The following is a 15,219-nucleotide window of genomic DNA, read 5'->3' as shown; positions in this document are numbered from 1 at the left end:
CACAAAATGAGCATTGATTGAGTGGTGTGCACCAGGCGATGGGATTTTTTAACCCCTGTACAGAAAATTCATGATATGATGCGTATCTTGGAACAATACGAATCGAATTGATATACATCACAATATGCTGTCTGTAAAAACATACATCAAGTAACAGTATAACTCTTGACAAGATTAGCGATACATATTGTATTACAGAAAATGTAGCTATATATATATATATATATCAAATAAAGTATCAAGATTGTCACTACCACAATATGTTGTCACAGCTCTACCAACAACTTGTCACTGAAGTGTACATATTTTACATGAAAAAAGTCTATAGTAAAAAATATTAATGAAAAGGAGCCTTTAGGCTGTCTTCATTTTCAGAAGCTTTGGAAATCTAGATTTGCCACAATTTACAGACTTCATGGCTTTTTTTAGATGTACTTGCTTCATGGTGTATATGAGTCTTATCACAGACTAACTGTATTGTGACTTCATGGATTAAGTTATCATGGTATGACTTGCTCAATCTCTGGCCAAAGATACAAGTCCAAGAGGTATAAGACAAAATATTATTGATTACAATATCTTCTGTATTGTACATACATTAAAGAATAAGTCAACATCCATGATATGCTGTCTTAGGTATGAATACCAACTTCCATATGCCTGTCAAGTATATTAATATTTTGCTCAGCTTTGTAACAGTGATGATAAGGGTCTCAGTAGTGTGTTCTATTAGAGAACCTGCCATCACATGTGCTAATGTGCGATTGTAACATGCAACCACTCATGTCCATAAGGACATTATTACTGGTTGTGGATGAACATCAGGTCTGCTGGGAAAATACAGAATGCAGAGATAATGGTTGCCTTGAGAACATACTGACTGGAAAACGTGGCCATGGTGCACAGTCACTCAGCTTTACCATACATTAACCTTCAGACTGTTACTATGTATTATGTTCCACCCTGTTCATGGTTACCATGGAAATTGGATGCCCATTACCCTTTTGACTGAAAAACATGTAATAATTGGTATGATGCTGACAATGTAAAGGTTTTCACCTCCATGGAAGCTGCTTCACTTTCTCTACAGGTGTTGGTCGAAATGTTTGTTAGCCATGATGCAGATGAAGAAAGTCATTAGCGCACCTGCCAGAATTACGAGGGAAACAAACATGCAAACATGAGAGTACATGAAACCATTCTCAGTTATATAGTGACTGTTGCCAGTACAGTTAAGACAAATGTGAGGTCTACATGTTCTAGTTATGCCGTACTCAGTCATGAAGGATTTGTTTGAAACCAGAGTTCATTGAGACGAGATGAGATAAACACCTTCACCTTCACTGACAGTAGTCTTTTCAGCCTGGCTAAAATATCAAAAAGGTTGAGGCTTGCAGTCACATTGGACCACTATATATTTGTATTGGGTGATGTCATGTTTGTAACAGTTGTTTTAGGTGCTACATTACATGCATGTTGCAATACACTGTGCACTGTGTACACAAGTAACAGTCTCTGGCAGTTTGACATAGAACGTGTTCCACCACAGCTACACCCTTGAGAGACCTGTACCAACCTATTTCACCTCTGTACAATACCTCATGCATGACTCGCCTGAAACATCCAGTATAGATAGACTGAAAGGGCATATGGGGCATATCGGTATCATAGGTAACAAAAGGTAAAAAAGTAAGTATACAAGAATTATTGGAATATATGTATATTGAATGTTTCAAAGAATTCTAAGAACAGTGTTATGCACATACATATTTATGAGACTCTAGTCAATAGGGCCATCGAGTGCGTGATGTTGCAAACCCGACTCTGAAGACTTATCAGTCATCATAATATTAATAGTTTTTTTTTTGCATTAAGGAACATGTAGTACAACTGGCTGTTTTCAAGATTCCCGAAGCCAACCCACAATGCTGAAATATGCCCTGTTCGGTCTGATGTAACTGAATGCCCCATATTTCCCGCAGTCATACTGCAATATTCATGTAATGTCAGTGGTACGTAGGTGTTGGAAATGTTGCCGCTGTTAAACGAGACAAAATGTTATGAAGACAGCAGGTATACAGGATCTGGCAAGTCATTCAGTTGAGATTGTTTGCTAGAGAGATAACACTGTGTGTAAATACCAGCTAAATAGATTATGGTACAACTGACACTGTAGAAGTATCTGTAGTTCAGCAGATTCCAGTCAGGGTACTGCACGTCATCTTTTTTTTATGGTGAAAAAGTCTTGTACTTTTGTCATTGTGTGACCTTGCTGAGTGAGAGTAAGTTTGTTTCGACATCAAGGATGCTGCCTGCTGTCTCCTGGCTGGCTGTCCCTTTCTGTCCCCATGCTGTCCCTTTCTCTCCCTTTCTGTCCCATGCTGACCCCATCCTGTCCCTCATGTTGTCCCCTAGTTGTCCTATACTGTCCCTCATTTTGACCCTTGCTGTCCCCTTGCAGTCTCCTTGCTGTCCTCATGCAGACCCCTTGCTGTCCCCTCGCTGTCCCTCACGTTGTACCCTGTCTGTACCCTTGCAGTCCACATACTGTTCCTAAGAACATCACATGCATGAACATTTATGGTTGAACAATATCTTTATTCACTTCACATCTTGGCACAAGTTATATGGAGGAAAAGAATCCAGTTGTCAGTTTCATAGTTTGTACTTTGTTGTTGATTCATATCTTATAAACCAAAATGCAGATAGATCATGGCTACTGAGAGGCCAGGCATGGAAATGTTTATGGTTGTATATCACACAGGATGTAGCACATTATGGCAGCCAATACATTCCAACTTTCATCTTATTAATATCCAGGCATGTTAAACTTGAGAATCGTGAAGAAAGGCTGGTTGTACTATGAGACTGTTCCACTGAGCCATTGTGTCAAGGTTCCAAGGATATGGAACATGTGTTGCTTGGCCCACTCACCTCTGACATACAAACTGTTCTCACAACACATGTACAGAGGAAGAAACACATGAGTCCTGAGTGACTGATGTTCTTAATGATGTCTTGTCATATATATTGATAAGGTGGTTGGGTTCATCACATAGTTTATTAGAAATATTTTATTAATTACATTGCATATGTTGCATATGCATATATTATGAAAGTAGGTCCATGGGCCATCTCACTACCAAGTGAATAGAAGACTGATAAAAAATAAAAATGTTGGGTAACTGTTGTGACACAAGTTTGCTGATCAACCTGTGTAAGTGCGACATTGTTCATGTGGCATTAGCTCATGTCCTGACACAGGCTGTCGTTTTCTGACACAGGGTGTGCTTGCTGTGTGACACATGCTGTAGTTGTTGTCTGACACAGGCTGTAGTAGTTGTCAGTCCCACACAAGGTCTAGTTGCTATATGACAAGGGGGTTCTAGTTGCTGTCTGACAGGGGTTGTAGTTTCCTTCTTGACACAATGTGTAGACACTGTCCTTTCTTGGCGGCATCTGCATGTAACCAGCTGTCAACAACAGTTGAATGTCTTTCATTCAGGACATTCACCTTCAGTTTGACATTGTACAGTCCTGTATAAGTGACCATGCAATGTTGATGGTGGTGTTGGTTATTGTCATAGTTAGGGTTTAGATGTCCTCAAGGCAGCAGAGAGGGGAATGAGGACCAGGGGTCATGAGAGGCCATACGATCAGTCTCGTTATGGCCAACTGGTTAATAGGGGCTGACATCTGTGAAATGGAGGCCATTAACAGCTTGTCACTATCAGTCAGTTAAGTGAACTCATCAGGATAGAAACTAGATCAGCGTTGTGCAGAGTAAAGGTGTACTGGAGGATGTACCTTGATTCAAGCTGGATGTGGATTCTGATGTAGATTTTATGCTCCCTGGCTCTGAGGCTGAACACATCTGAATACTGAATAATTCACATCATTTCAAGAAGCCTTGGTTGTTCCTGCCATGCTTCCAGCTATGTGAACAAGTCATTAAATGCTGCTCCTATGGGCTACTAGCTCCACCTGTGTGGAACATTAATATTAAACATTCAAGACTTGGATTTGAAACTTTGTATACGCATTTGCTGCATTTTGTTTCTAAGACAATAACAAGTTATATCTCCAATTGGAGCTTGCATTTGAACTGTAAACTTATGAACCATTTGATATTTCTGTAAGGCACATCAAATATAAGACATTCAGATTGGAATTCTGGGTTAAATTAGGTTCAAAGCAATTAGTCCTTGTTATGGTGCATTTATATGGACTGGGTGGATGGCAGATATTATGGACTGGGTGGATGGGTAGCAACTCTGTGTACCCACAGAATGGCAAATCTATATGGAGTGGGTAGCTGGATGGTTGGCGACTCTGTATGGACTAGGTATGTTCTGACTATGTGGATTGATTGGTGACTATATAGATGGGATGGCAAGACTTGGTGTACTGTGATTGCGCTTAGACAAAGTCATGTCAACTGAAAAAGAGCCCATGTGAGATGGGAGATCCAGAAACTGGGCATATCCAAACTTAACTTGCAGTACTTAATTAAGGTTTGGGAAGTGAAAACTGTCTCTTTTGACACTTGTTCGGAGTTTCATGATAAAGATGTTATTTCACATGTGTATTTTGAGATTGAGACAAGTTTCCTGTATATGTAATAGACAGTATGTATTTATCTCACCAAGGCTGCTTAATAGCACTGGTGTTTACTAACCCAGGATCCCAAAACATAATGCAGTGCAATAATGTATATATATTATTCAGAATCATACTAAATTCAAATATGTATGAATTCTGCATAACATAACATAATATAACATAACTACATAAATATAGAAGAAGCTAAAAGTCAGTATTCAGTCATGACATAATGTTTGTAAATCCAAGCAAACATTAGTCCTGAACATACATTGATGTCAATACTGTTAGCTTATGTAGCCACAGATTGATGAAATTAAGTCACCAGCAGTTTCAGTTACATTGGGAATGTATGACATATTGTGGATATTGTTACAAGGGTTCAGTCTCTAGTGACAGTAAACTGATGTATGTCTTACCTTATACCTTGCTCCAAGGCTGTACTGAATGCCAAGCCCATGGATACCGAAGCAAGTCTAGATGTAAATTTCTTGTACCTGCAAGGGGACCTCTGATTTAACGTCTGTAATGACCGAATTTACATCTCCCATGAAACCTACTAACATAATTGACAGAAATTTTGACCTCTGGCAAGCTCAAGAGATGGAACGCTATACAATGACTGGACCAACCACCCATCCTTGTCCTACAGCCTCTTGGTATAGGGATGATGTAGACATATAACACAATGCACAGGGAGCCCATTGTGGACAGAAGTTAAGGCACATTGAATAACTGTATGATAACTGTTTAAACGGAACTCATTAGCAGAAATGCCCTGTTTTGCCACTGTGTTAGATTACTAGGACCGTGGCATGTACTGACTGGAGCACACATAGGACCTCCCTGAGTGATTCCCTCTATACTATGGACTGTTGTCATGGCAGTGTTAGACTCCCAGAGCTGCCAGTCTGTTGATGGTTGTGAATGCAGACACACAGGAGTCAGCTCATCACTGATGAGCCCAACTGTAAGGTTGTAATATAAGAACCTAGAGGTTGTATTAATGATGACTCCCAGTGATAATTTTTTCATATTCCACTACTTGTAAAAAGCTGGTTTAGTGATGAATAGCTGTCTTTTGTTAAACAGCAGGAAAGTCAGCTGATGTGGGTCTCAAGTATGAATCCTATGGGATTCCACAGTGAAACCTGTTCCTATAAACCAATACTGATGGCAAGAGATGACTTAAATGAGCGGTTGGGGTCAGTGATTTGGGTGATATCTTGTTACTCTACCCCAAATGTAGACAGTGTTGGACATAGTATTGATCACTGTATTGTCTGGTTCAATAACTGCCTTTTATTGTTGGAAAAAAATATACATAAACAGTAAACTGAGACAGTATGAAAAGATAGATGTTTATGCCTGAATATACTTAATGTGGACAGAGACAAATAATTTCTTTTAAATTGAGAAGAAGCCATATGGAGATAGGAACCTGATGGTATCTAGACTTGCTTCACTTTGAGTTTCAGCATTGCAGATAGGGTTGCGCAGAAGGGAAAATAACCTGGCTGAAGGACTGTGTCTATTATATGGTCTCTGGTGAGATTAAGAAAGACCAAAATGGCCAGTCAGTTGTTAGACTTGCATTCAGCAACATTGTAACCCACTGACCTTAGGGAATGACCATTGTTAATCTAACTGACATTGTGTATCCAATCAGCAGTCCCTCAGGCCAACTTTGTGGGTAGGTGACATCATAATTGATTTGTTGTGTTGCACTGGAAGGGACACCATTGTGCCCTTACCCTGGTCAGAAGCTCTGGAGCACTGGAGATCAGTAAAGTTATTGTGGGGATTAATACAGACCTGCACTGTTAAATGTAGATTAATCGACCAGCTGGAGCATGTGGAGAGGGCCTCCACTGTCCTGGTAATGGATAGTTGCAAATGGTTATTAGGGTCAAGACAAGCAGTAGTCAGAGGTTGATGACCACATTACATCACCATCAAACTGATCAATGATGCAGGTCAATACACTGACCAGAATTAGTCACATGGTATACTTGCTTTTTAAAGTAACATTATCAAGCATTTTGTAGATACTTTATGAACTGTTAAGGCCTATGACCTTTATCCAACAATGTTACCTCAAGGGGAGCTATGTCTACACGTCTGATCTGGCATAAATGCCCTGTTACGTCACTCATGTAAGATTGCCCCTGAGGGTAAGATTGAGATGTTAGCTGTGTTTGAGATGCCAAGCCTCAAGCTGTATTTGCGTACTGGACCATACTTTTACCTGCTAAAACAGTCCCAACTCTTGTGTGCTGGTAGCCCTTGTCAACAAATCAGGATATTACAACAGACACTTATGAATGATGACCTTAGTGACTTGGAGCTTTTCAATCCTTTATAGGTGTGTGCCTGAAGGCTGTTAGAAGTTTATGAGGAATATGCATACATTACACCTGTCAGCTAAGAAATGACGTTAATATTTTCATATATCACTCATGACAAATACAAACCGAGTTGCTGGACCTGTACCCCTGTCTAGCTTGACATCAGTAGAGGAGAGACAGGTTGTCCACTCTGCTGTCTGCCAGTCACTGGACAACAGTGGTATTCCACACTTACCTGACAGTCATCCAGCTTTCACAGCAGTCACACTCTTTAACAACGGAGTACACTATCAGCACCCATCATAATGAGAGACCATAGTGTTTGTAAGTATCTCGTGTCAACTAGAGACGGAATTATCATGCAATGCACATATTGTGCATTGAAGGATATTAGCTAGACCAGCTTAAAGCAGAAAGTGTTTCTGAACACCCTGTTTTTAGTGTTGGCATATTGTGTGATCAAATAGTGACGTTATACTCCTTCACATGCTTGTAGTTTTATTGATGGTGCCGTGTGGTGAGCCACTGTCTGAGCCTATTCTCCATCCCAGTCTCATACCTAGTGGGCCCTCATATCCCTGCTGGCATGGGAATGTCTTGGGGTAGTATCTACCAAAGGCATTATGGCACTGGGACAGTTTTTATCATTATTGTGTATCATGTTACTTGCTGTTGTGTTGTAAGGCATAGTGACATATTTAGTTGTTTTTCAGCATGTGTGTTGAATGGTAGTAAAGCTCTGTTTCCCAGCAGAAGGCTTTGTCAACAAAAAAATCTAAAGCGTTTAAACTTGGTTGTTCTTTTTTTCTTTTTGTGCGGTATACTTTGAATCTTGTTTGGGTACTGTTTGAGAACAAGTCATTAGTGTCAAGTCATTAGTTTAGAGAATATTGGGGATAATAGCTAGATTGTGATAAATATACTGACATTTGATTCAAAGGCAAGACGTGTTTGGAAAATGATGACATCTCTTTAAGAACTCATATGGTGGCCAATTTCCTGTGGTCAACAAGAAACCCAACACATGTAATGGCTGTCAATTGTGTCCTCTATCGGGCTAGAATAGGCTACCGCCCTTCTGCCAAGGTGAAACCAAAGACGCTGCCTGTCATACACAAATAACCTGCCCTCATCTTTCCACCTTTGTGTGTGTGTTAAGTCAGAGTATTTGTCATGCCTGACAGTTCTGTCTTGCAGAGCGTGTAGACTTACTGCTTGAGTCTTCTCCTGCCCACTAGAATTAATTACGCAGGGACCCTTAGGCTATTCAGTTCCTTCTGGACCAAATCTGCGTAAGGACTATATGTAGAGTTTCTATTACTGTAATTAGACTATATCTGTCAGGATGAGGGATATTTTGGCAACTGGAATGTACCCTTTGGAACAGACATCTTGAATTATGACTTAGTATGGTATGAAAAGCACTGGTAAAAAAAGGGTTTTTGATGTTTATTGTGAACCATGCTATTTTGGACACCCCAAAGCTGTGTGTTGTTTTTCTCACAAATGTTCAAGGCTGCTTTATTTCAAGACTCTTTGATCTGCTTAAAGTACGCAGGATAAACTACATCAAACTAAATGTCAAGGATTTAGGGATTTTATCTCATCTTGTCAAAGATCCCAGCAGAATCCAATCTGAAGGAAATGGCTGATGTATGGATGCCTTGTGCTTTACATGTGTAATTAATGTGATGTTATCTCCATTCTGGAGATCTGAGGCAACATGTTACATCGTCACATAGCTATTCAAATGATAGTTTATTAATTTAGCAAGCTTGTTTCTTGAGGGATGTAGATTTTAAAAGCAATTATTTGGTTTTCAGCATCCTACACAGGCAGCTCATCTGATGAGGAAGATATCAGTCCAAGGGAGAAACCTCAGGTACGTAAACCGATTGATTAAGGTGATAATAATGAAATGTTCATTTTCCTGAATACTGCATGGAATTTCCTTGTGAAGAGAAATTGTCCAGTATCTCTGTAAATGTTTACCTGATGAGTGAAGCAAGTTGTCAGTTGTTTGTTGGCATGAAATATTCACTTGTTTTCATGGCATTTGAATATCTGTAACAATGTGTGAGTTGTAAGGTGTGAGTGGACAGAATCACCAACACTTCAGAACTGAGATGTTCATAATGATCATTGTTTTATTAATGCATCAAATCCAGAAAGTGAAATACCATTACACACACAAAAGTATTTTGTAATTAAAGTACCTTTTGTGCAGAAAGATTTGGCAAGTCTCCCTTCCTTGCTTTTAAATATGTGCGATGTTTGCTGACCTCTGAATACCACCTGTCTGTGTGAACAAGGCTATAGTACAGGGCTATTGATTGTGCATCCTGTGTATATTCTCAGGAAAAGACAGTTGCGGAACTTGTTGTTTGATAGACTGAAATGAAAGTGGGATGGGTATGAATTATGGTCAGGATGATTCTGTGATATGCTTGTCCTTGGTTTACCAGTCCATTATATAGAGCTCTGTGACACTGTTTGGATACAGTATTTACAACCTGCCGTGACACTGCTGTGACAGTATTTACAGGCTGCCGTGACACTGCTGTCTGTCACTTCATTTTTTGTCTGAAAGGAATGACATTCTCCATAAAATGGTACCTGTGTGTAACGTTTTGTATTTTCAAGCATCACATATTGGTTTAATGCCATGCTTCAAGGTGGGCGTGGACACCATTCCCAAAGAGTCGAGGATTCTGTTGGTAGTTTTCCAATGAATCTTTTGTAAAGAGTACTGCCTCTACTTTGGCCAAGGTAGTGTACTGCACCAACAAGCGTATCATAACCTGGAAACTTCATAACTAAATGAATGTCTTATGTTTCCACTAATACCGAATGCTATTTCCAATGTATTGATCCAATGGAAACAGTATCAGATCTCATGTATGACATTGCTGTCTCAGGTCCATCAACAAATAAAATATGAATAGAAGTTGTTAACTGAACTGGATTAGAATTCAACTGTCACTGCCTCAGGCAAATAGCTGCTGTTGTCGTTGAATATCTTGATGGTGGAGCTTTTGCTTCAAGTCATTCAATCAGTGTCAGTTTTCCATCAGTTTGTTTTGTGTCTTGTAAGTTAGATCCCTTGCTGCAGTAAGCACTGAAAGATGACCCCATGGATTGTTATATCTGTGTGATCACTGTCTTGTTTTATCATGTATCTACACCAACAGCCTGAAAGCAAGTCCTTGTATTGATCAAGTATATATCTTAGGGAGTGTGTTGGAACACACACAAACTGACATTGCCCCAGGAGAGGTCGCTTGTTTGAAAGTTGCATGATACAAAGTCCTTCTCTGACTCAACTGCTGAAGGATATATATATATCCTACACGTTATGGCATTACAGGCCAAGAACCTTTGATGTTTTCACAGTAAACATGTGTATTTATCATTAATGTGTTAATGCCAAATTTCTTGTGATTTCAGAAAAATTCCAAAGGTTTCAGTGACTTCTGTGTGAGAAATGTGGAACACAATGCTTTTGGGAGGCGAGAGATTGAAATTGCTGAACAAGGTGAGAGTTGAATGACAGTGCTGTCATGTGCTGTGTTAGAGCATGCATAGAGGGTGTGATTATGTAGCAATGCATCACAGTCCTGCATTCTCCTGTTAAAATATTCTTTTATCAAGGAGTTTCTAATTATTTCTTTACTAAATATTCTGTCATTGTAACAGTTTGTATCTTTGCCCCTAGTGTATCTACCTGCACATTGTCTGTTGTGTGTGCTCACTGTGGTGAGAAGACACACACAACAGAAGATTGTGACAGTGACTTTAAAAAATGCACTAACTGCTCTGGCGACCATTCATCTTCGTCAAAACAGTGTCCAATATGGAAAGAGCAAATGGCGATTTACAAAATAAAGTTCACCCAAAATATCTCTTTTTCTGAGGCAAAGAAACTGGTGAAGAGATCTGACCTCCTAGAAACTTATGCTACAGTAGCAAAATCATCATCTGAATCCAGCTCTAAAATAACAAAATCATCCACAGGATGCCAAACTACCTTGACTTGGGTCAGTTCCGACTCCCCACAGGTTTTATACCCTGCTATATCATCCCAGACTGAGGAATCACTTCCTACTACATCAAAGTCCTCTGATCATAAGTCATCTTCAGTCACGCTCTGAGTCTCATTCAACAGCTGATAGACAACAAATTGTTAAAACTAAACCCATACCAAAGTCTGATGCTTCAAAACAACAAAGTGGCAGAGCTCCTAAGGGGTCACAAAATAAAATTCAGTTGTTTAATAAATATGCATGGGTCTCTTGAAGATATGGACGTTTCTGAAAACGTCCATTCTAGGGCACATAGCTTGTCGCCCTCCAAAAGAGTGCGAGGTAGATCCCAAAAAAATCCCCCCAAAAGATAGTTTATTCCAATAATATTGTACAATGGAACTGCAGAGGTTTGAGGACTAATTTACATGAATTACAGCTATTAGTCCAAGATTTCACACCTTCAGCGTTATGTCTCCAAGAGACATATTGAAAACAGATACATTTGACCTTTGTCATTTTAATGCATATCATTGTTTTTCACCTCTGGGTGATAGGGCCACTGGCGGATCATCCATTCTAGTCAAACAAAACGTTATTCAAAGCCCTGTTTCACTTAATACTAATATGCAGGCTGTTGCAGTGAGAATTATTTTACATGTAGCGTTTATGCTATGCTCTCTTTATATTTCACCATCTTCGGCTTTTGCCAAAACCGATCTTCAAGCTCTATATGATCAGCTCCCGAAGCCCTGTATTATAATGGGAGATTTAAATGGCCACAACCCACTCTGGGGTAGTGTAAATACAAACACTAGAGGTAAATTGTTGGAGGACTTTTGTTCTGACAATGATTTATGTATTTATAATGATGGTTCCAACACATATTTACACCCTGGTACAGGGACTTATTCTGCTCTCGACTTGTCACTTACAAATTCAGAACTATTAAATGAATTCGAATGGTCAGTCCACGATGACCTCTGTGGAAGTGACCATTTTCCTACTATATTAAAAGCTGTAACTCCATCTGATGTTCCTCCATCATCAAGGCGGAATTTTACAAAGGCTAACTGGACTTTATATGAAACACTGTGTGCTGAAAAACTTAAACCCGAACTTTTTATTGACGTTCCTGATGCTATTAAATGTTTTACTGATGAACTGAATTCCATAGCTGATGAGTGTATACCAAATTCCTCTGTAGTTCCACACATAAGAAAACCATGGTTCAACGATGAGTGCAAACAAGCTAGGAAGGCAAGGAAAAAGGCAGAACATTATTTCCGTCGCCATCCTATGGTACATAATTTAAATAAATTTAAAATTTTAAATGCTAAAGCGTGGTGTACTTTTAAACAAAACAAACACCAATCTTGGCAAAATTATGTGTCCAAAATAAATTCTCGGACACCCATGTCCAAGGTATGGAACATGGTCCAGAAAATCAAAGGTAAAGGTACTAAATCTACTGTCCATCATCTCAAACATGGAGATCAATTGCTTACTGATAAATCAGATATTGCTAATAAACTAGGTGAAACCCTTGCTAAACACTCTTCCTCTTCAAATTATGTACCAAAATTCCAGCAATATCAAAAACAAGAAGAAAAGAAAACTATTAATTTCAATTCTGATAATGGGGAAGATTATAATGAAACGTTTTCTATTCATGAACTCCATACTGCTCTTGATCAAGCTCATGACACTACTACTGGAGCTGATAACATACATTATCAACTCCTGAAGCACTTACCAGAATCCTGCCTAGAAACTCTTCTCAATATTTTTTATGATATTTGGACATCGGGTAACTTTCCTCCCTCATGGCGTGACGCCATAGTAGTACCCATACCTAAACCTGGACGTGATCATACGGATCCATCCAATTATCGTCCGATTTCATTAACTAGCTGTGTTTGCAAGACCATGGAACACATGATAAATAATCGACTAGTTTGGTACTTGGAAACAAATAACCTTATAACTGATATACAGTGTGGTTTCCGTAAAAACAGAAGTACAGTCGATCACTTAGTGCGTTTAGAATCATTTGTTAAAAATGCACTAATTAATAAACAACATGCTGTGTCTATCTTTTTTGATCTAGAAAAAGCATATGACACAACCTGGAAATATGGTATTTTAAGAGACCTACATGACTACGGCTTGCGAGGTCGTTTACCTCAATTTATAGCAAATTTTTTAAAGGACAGACAGTTTCAAGTTCGAGTGGGTTCTACCCTGTCTGATCATTACAATCAGGATCAGGGTGTTCCACAAGGCAGTATTTTGTCTGTCACACTTTTTAGCATAAAGATAAACAGTTTATCAAAAGTTTTAAACGATTCAATTGATGGATCGTTATTTGTGGATGATTTTAATATTTCTTGTCGTGGGAAAAATATGCATACTATTGAATGACAACTGCAGTTGTGTTTAAACAAAATAAATAAATGGTGTCTTGAAAACGGCTTTAAATTTTCTAAATCCAAAACTAGCTGTATACATTTTTGCAGAAAATATAAACCACATAAGGACCCTGAACTATCTCTAGATGGCACTCCCATCAAAGTTGTAAAGGAGGCCAAGTTCTTGGGCCTAATCTTTGACTCCCATTTAACATTTCTGCCTCATATCAAGTCCCTTAAAACTAAATGCTTGAAGGCTCTTGACTTGTTGAAAGTCGTTTCAAGGAGGGGATCAAGCAACCCTCTTACACCTGTATCGATCGCTCGTACGTTCGAAACTCGATTATGGTTCCATCGTATATGGTGGAGCCTGCAACAGCAACCTTAGACTTCTTGATTCTGTCCACCATCAAGGCTTAAGACTTTGCCTTTGGTCTTTCAGAACTTCACCTATTGATAGTCTCTACGTTGAGGCCGATGAACCATCTCTTACTCAACGTCGTTTAAAATTGTCTTTACAATACATTACTAAATTATATTCTAATGAATCTAACCCTGCCTATAACTGTGTGTTCAATCCCTTTTATGCTGATTTGTATAACAAAAAGTCTTCTCTTGTTCCACCTCTTGGGCACAGAATTAAACCATTTATTTCTTCTGCCGGTATTGAGCTGGAAAGTATATCGCCTTCCCATCTTCTTTCTTCTCCTCCTTGGCAGTTGGTTAGGCCACAAGTTGACCTAACATTAACATTTTTTAAAAAATCAGAAACAAATGACTTACAATATAAACAAGAATATCATCAATTAAAGCATAAATATATTACAAACCCTTATTTACAGATGGGTCCAAGGACGGTGGCGCAGTGGCTTGTGCCACTGTCATTGGATCCAGAACAATATCTTCTAGATTACCAGATAATAGTTCTATTTTTACAGCTGAAGCTAACGCCATATTAACAGCTCTCAAATATATTCAAAGACACCCGCAACGTAAACAATATATAATCTATTCCGATTCTCTTTCTTGCCTTCAGGCTATTAAAAATATTTCTTGCAAACATCCACTTTTAATAGAAATTATTGAATTGTATAATGATCTTGCCACTGGCCAATACGACATCGTCTTTTGTTGGTTACCCAGCCATGTAGGCATTTCTGGTAACACACTGGCTGACCTTGCTGCTAAAGCAGCACTCAACAAATCTGTGACACCACTTCTTATTCCTTATAGTGATTACAAAGCCACCATTAGATCTTATATCCGTGATCTGATGCAAAAGAAGTGGGACACCCAAGTGGGTATCAATAAATTACATGAGACAAAACCTTACATTGGTTATACCCACTTCTGTTGTCAGTCCAGATTTGAAGAGGTTATTTTGCGACGATGTCGTGTTGGCCACACTAGATACACTCATGCGTACCTGTTAAAAGGTGAAGATCCTCCATTTTGTATCCCTTGTGATGAGAGTGTCACGGTCAAGCATATTCTGCTTGACTGTTTTGAATTCTCCATCACAAGGGATAAGTATTTTACAGTTAAAACAATTAAGGATCTTTTTACCAGCGTTAATTCTCATTTAATTATAGGTTTTTTAAAAGAAATTGATTTTTTGGTTGAATTTTGAATAATATGTTTCTGTAAATAGATGTATTTTAATGACTGGTAGTTTGAATTAGTAACTTGAATTGTTGGTGGCTGTACCCTCAAAGGGGGTTGAAGTATTGTAAAATTATTGTCCTCCTGAGAGGGTACGTAAGTCCACAAACATACAAAGTAAATTCTATATTTCCACGTTTTTAATGGTAGTATAAGTGTATTTTTGTATGGCTA

The 15,219-nt window shown here is 38.8% G+C and overlaps 1 protein-coding gene across 10 annotated transcripts in view; it reads left to right on the top strand.

The window, feature by feature from the left end:
• LOC137296931 (putative adenosylhomocysteinase 3) overlaps positions 1 to 15,219 on the top strand; it is a 112,780-nt gene that overhangs the window by 67,199 nt on the left and 30,362 nt on the right. For 9 of the 10 annotated variants that reach the window (XM_067828837.1, XM_067828831.1, XM_067828839.1 and 6 more), the window contains 2 exons: positions 8,774 to 8,832; positions 10,398 to 10,485. In XM_067828837.1, coding sequence (XP_067684938.1) covers positions 8,774 to 8,832; positions 10,398 to 10,485 — 147 coding nt within the window. Of the gene's footprint in view, positions 1 to 7,099; positions 7,275 to 8,773; positions 8,833 to 10,397; positions 10,486 to 15,219 lie in introns of those variants that run through there. The other variant, XM_067828840.1, reaches the window with a different exon arrangement.

Source organism: Haliotis asinina, chromosome 9 (assembly GCF_037392515.1).
Source record: "Haliotis asinina isolate JCU_RB_2024 chromosome 9, JCU_Hal_asi_v2, whole genome shotgun sequence".
NCBI lineage: Eukaryota > Metazoa > Mollusca > Gastropoda > Lepetellida > Haliotidae > Haliotis > Haliotis asinina.
Note: the sequence above shows the minus strand (reverse complement) of the source record. Positions and strands in the feature narration are given on the sequence as shown.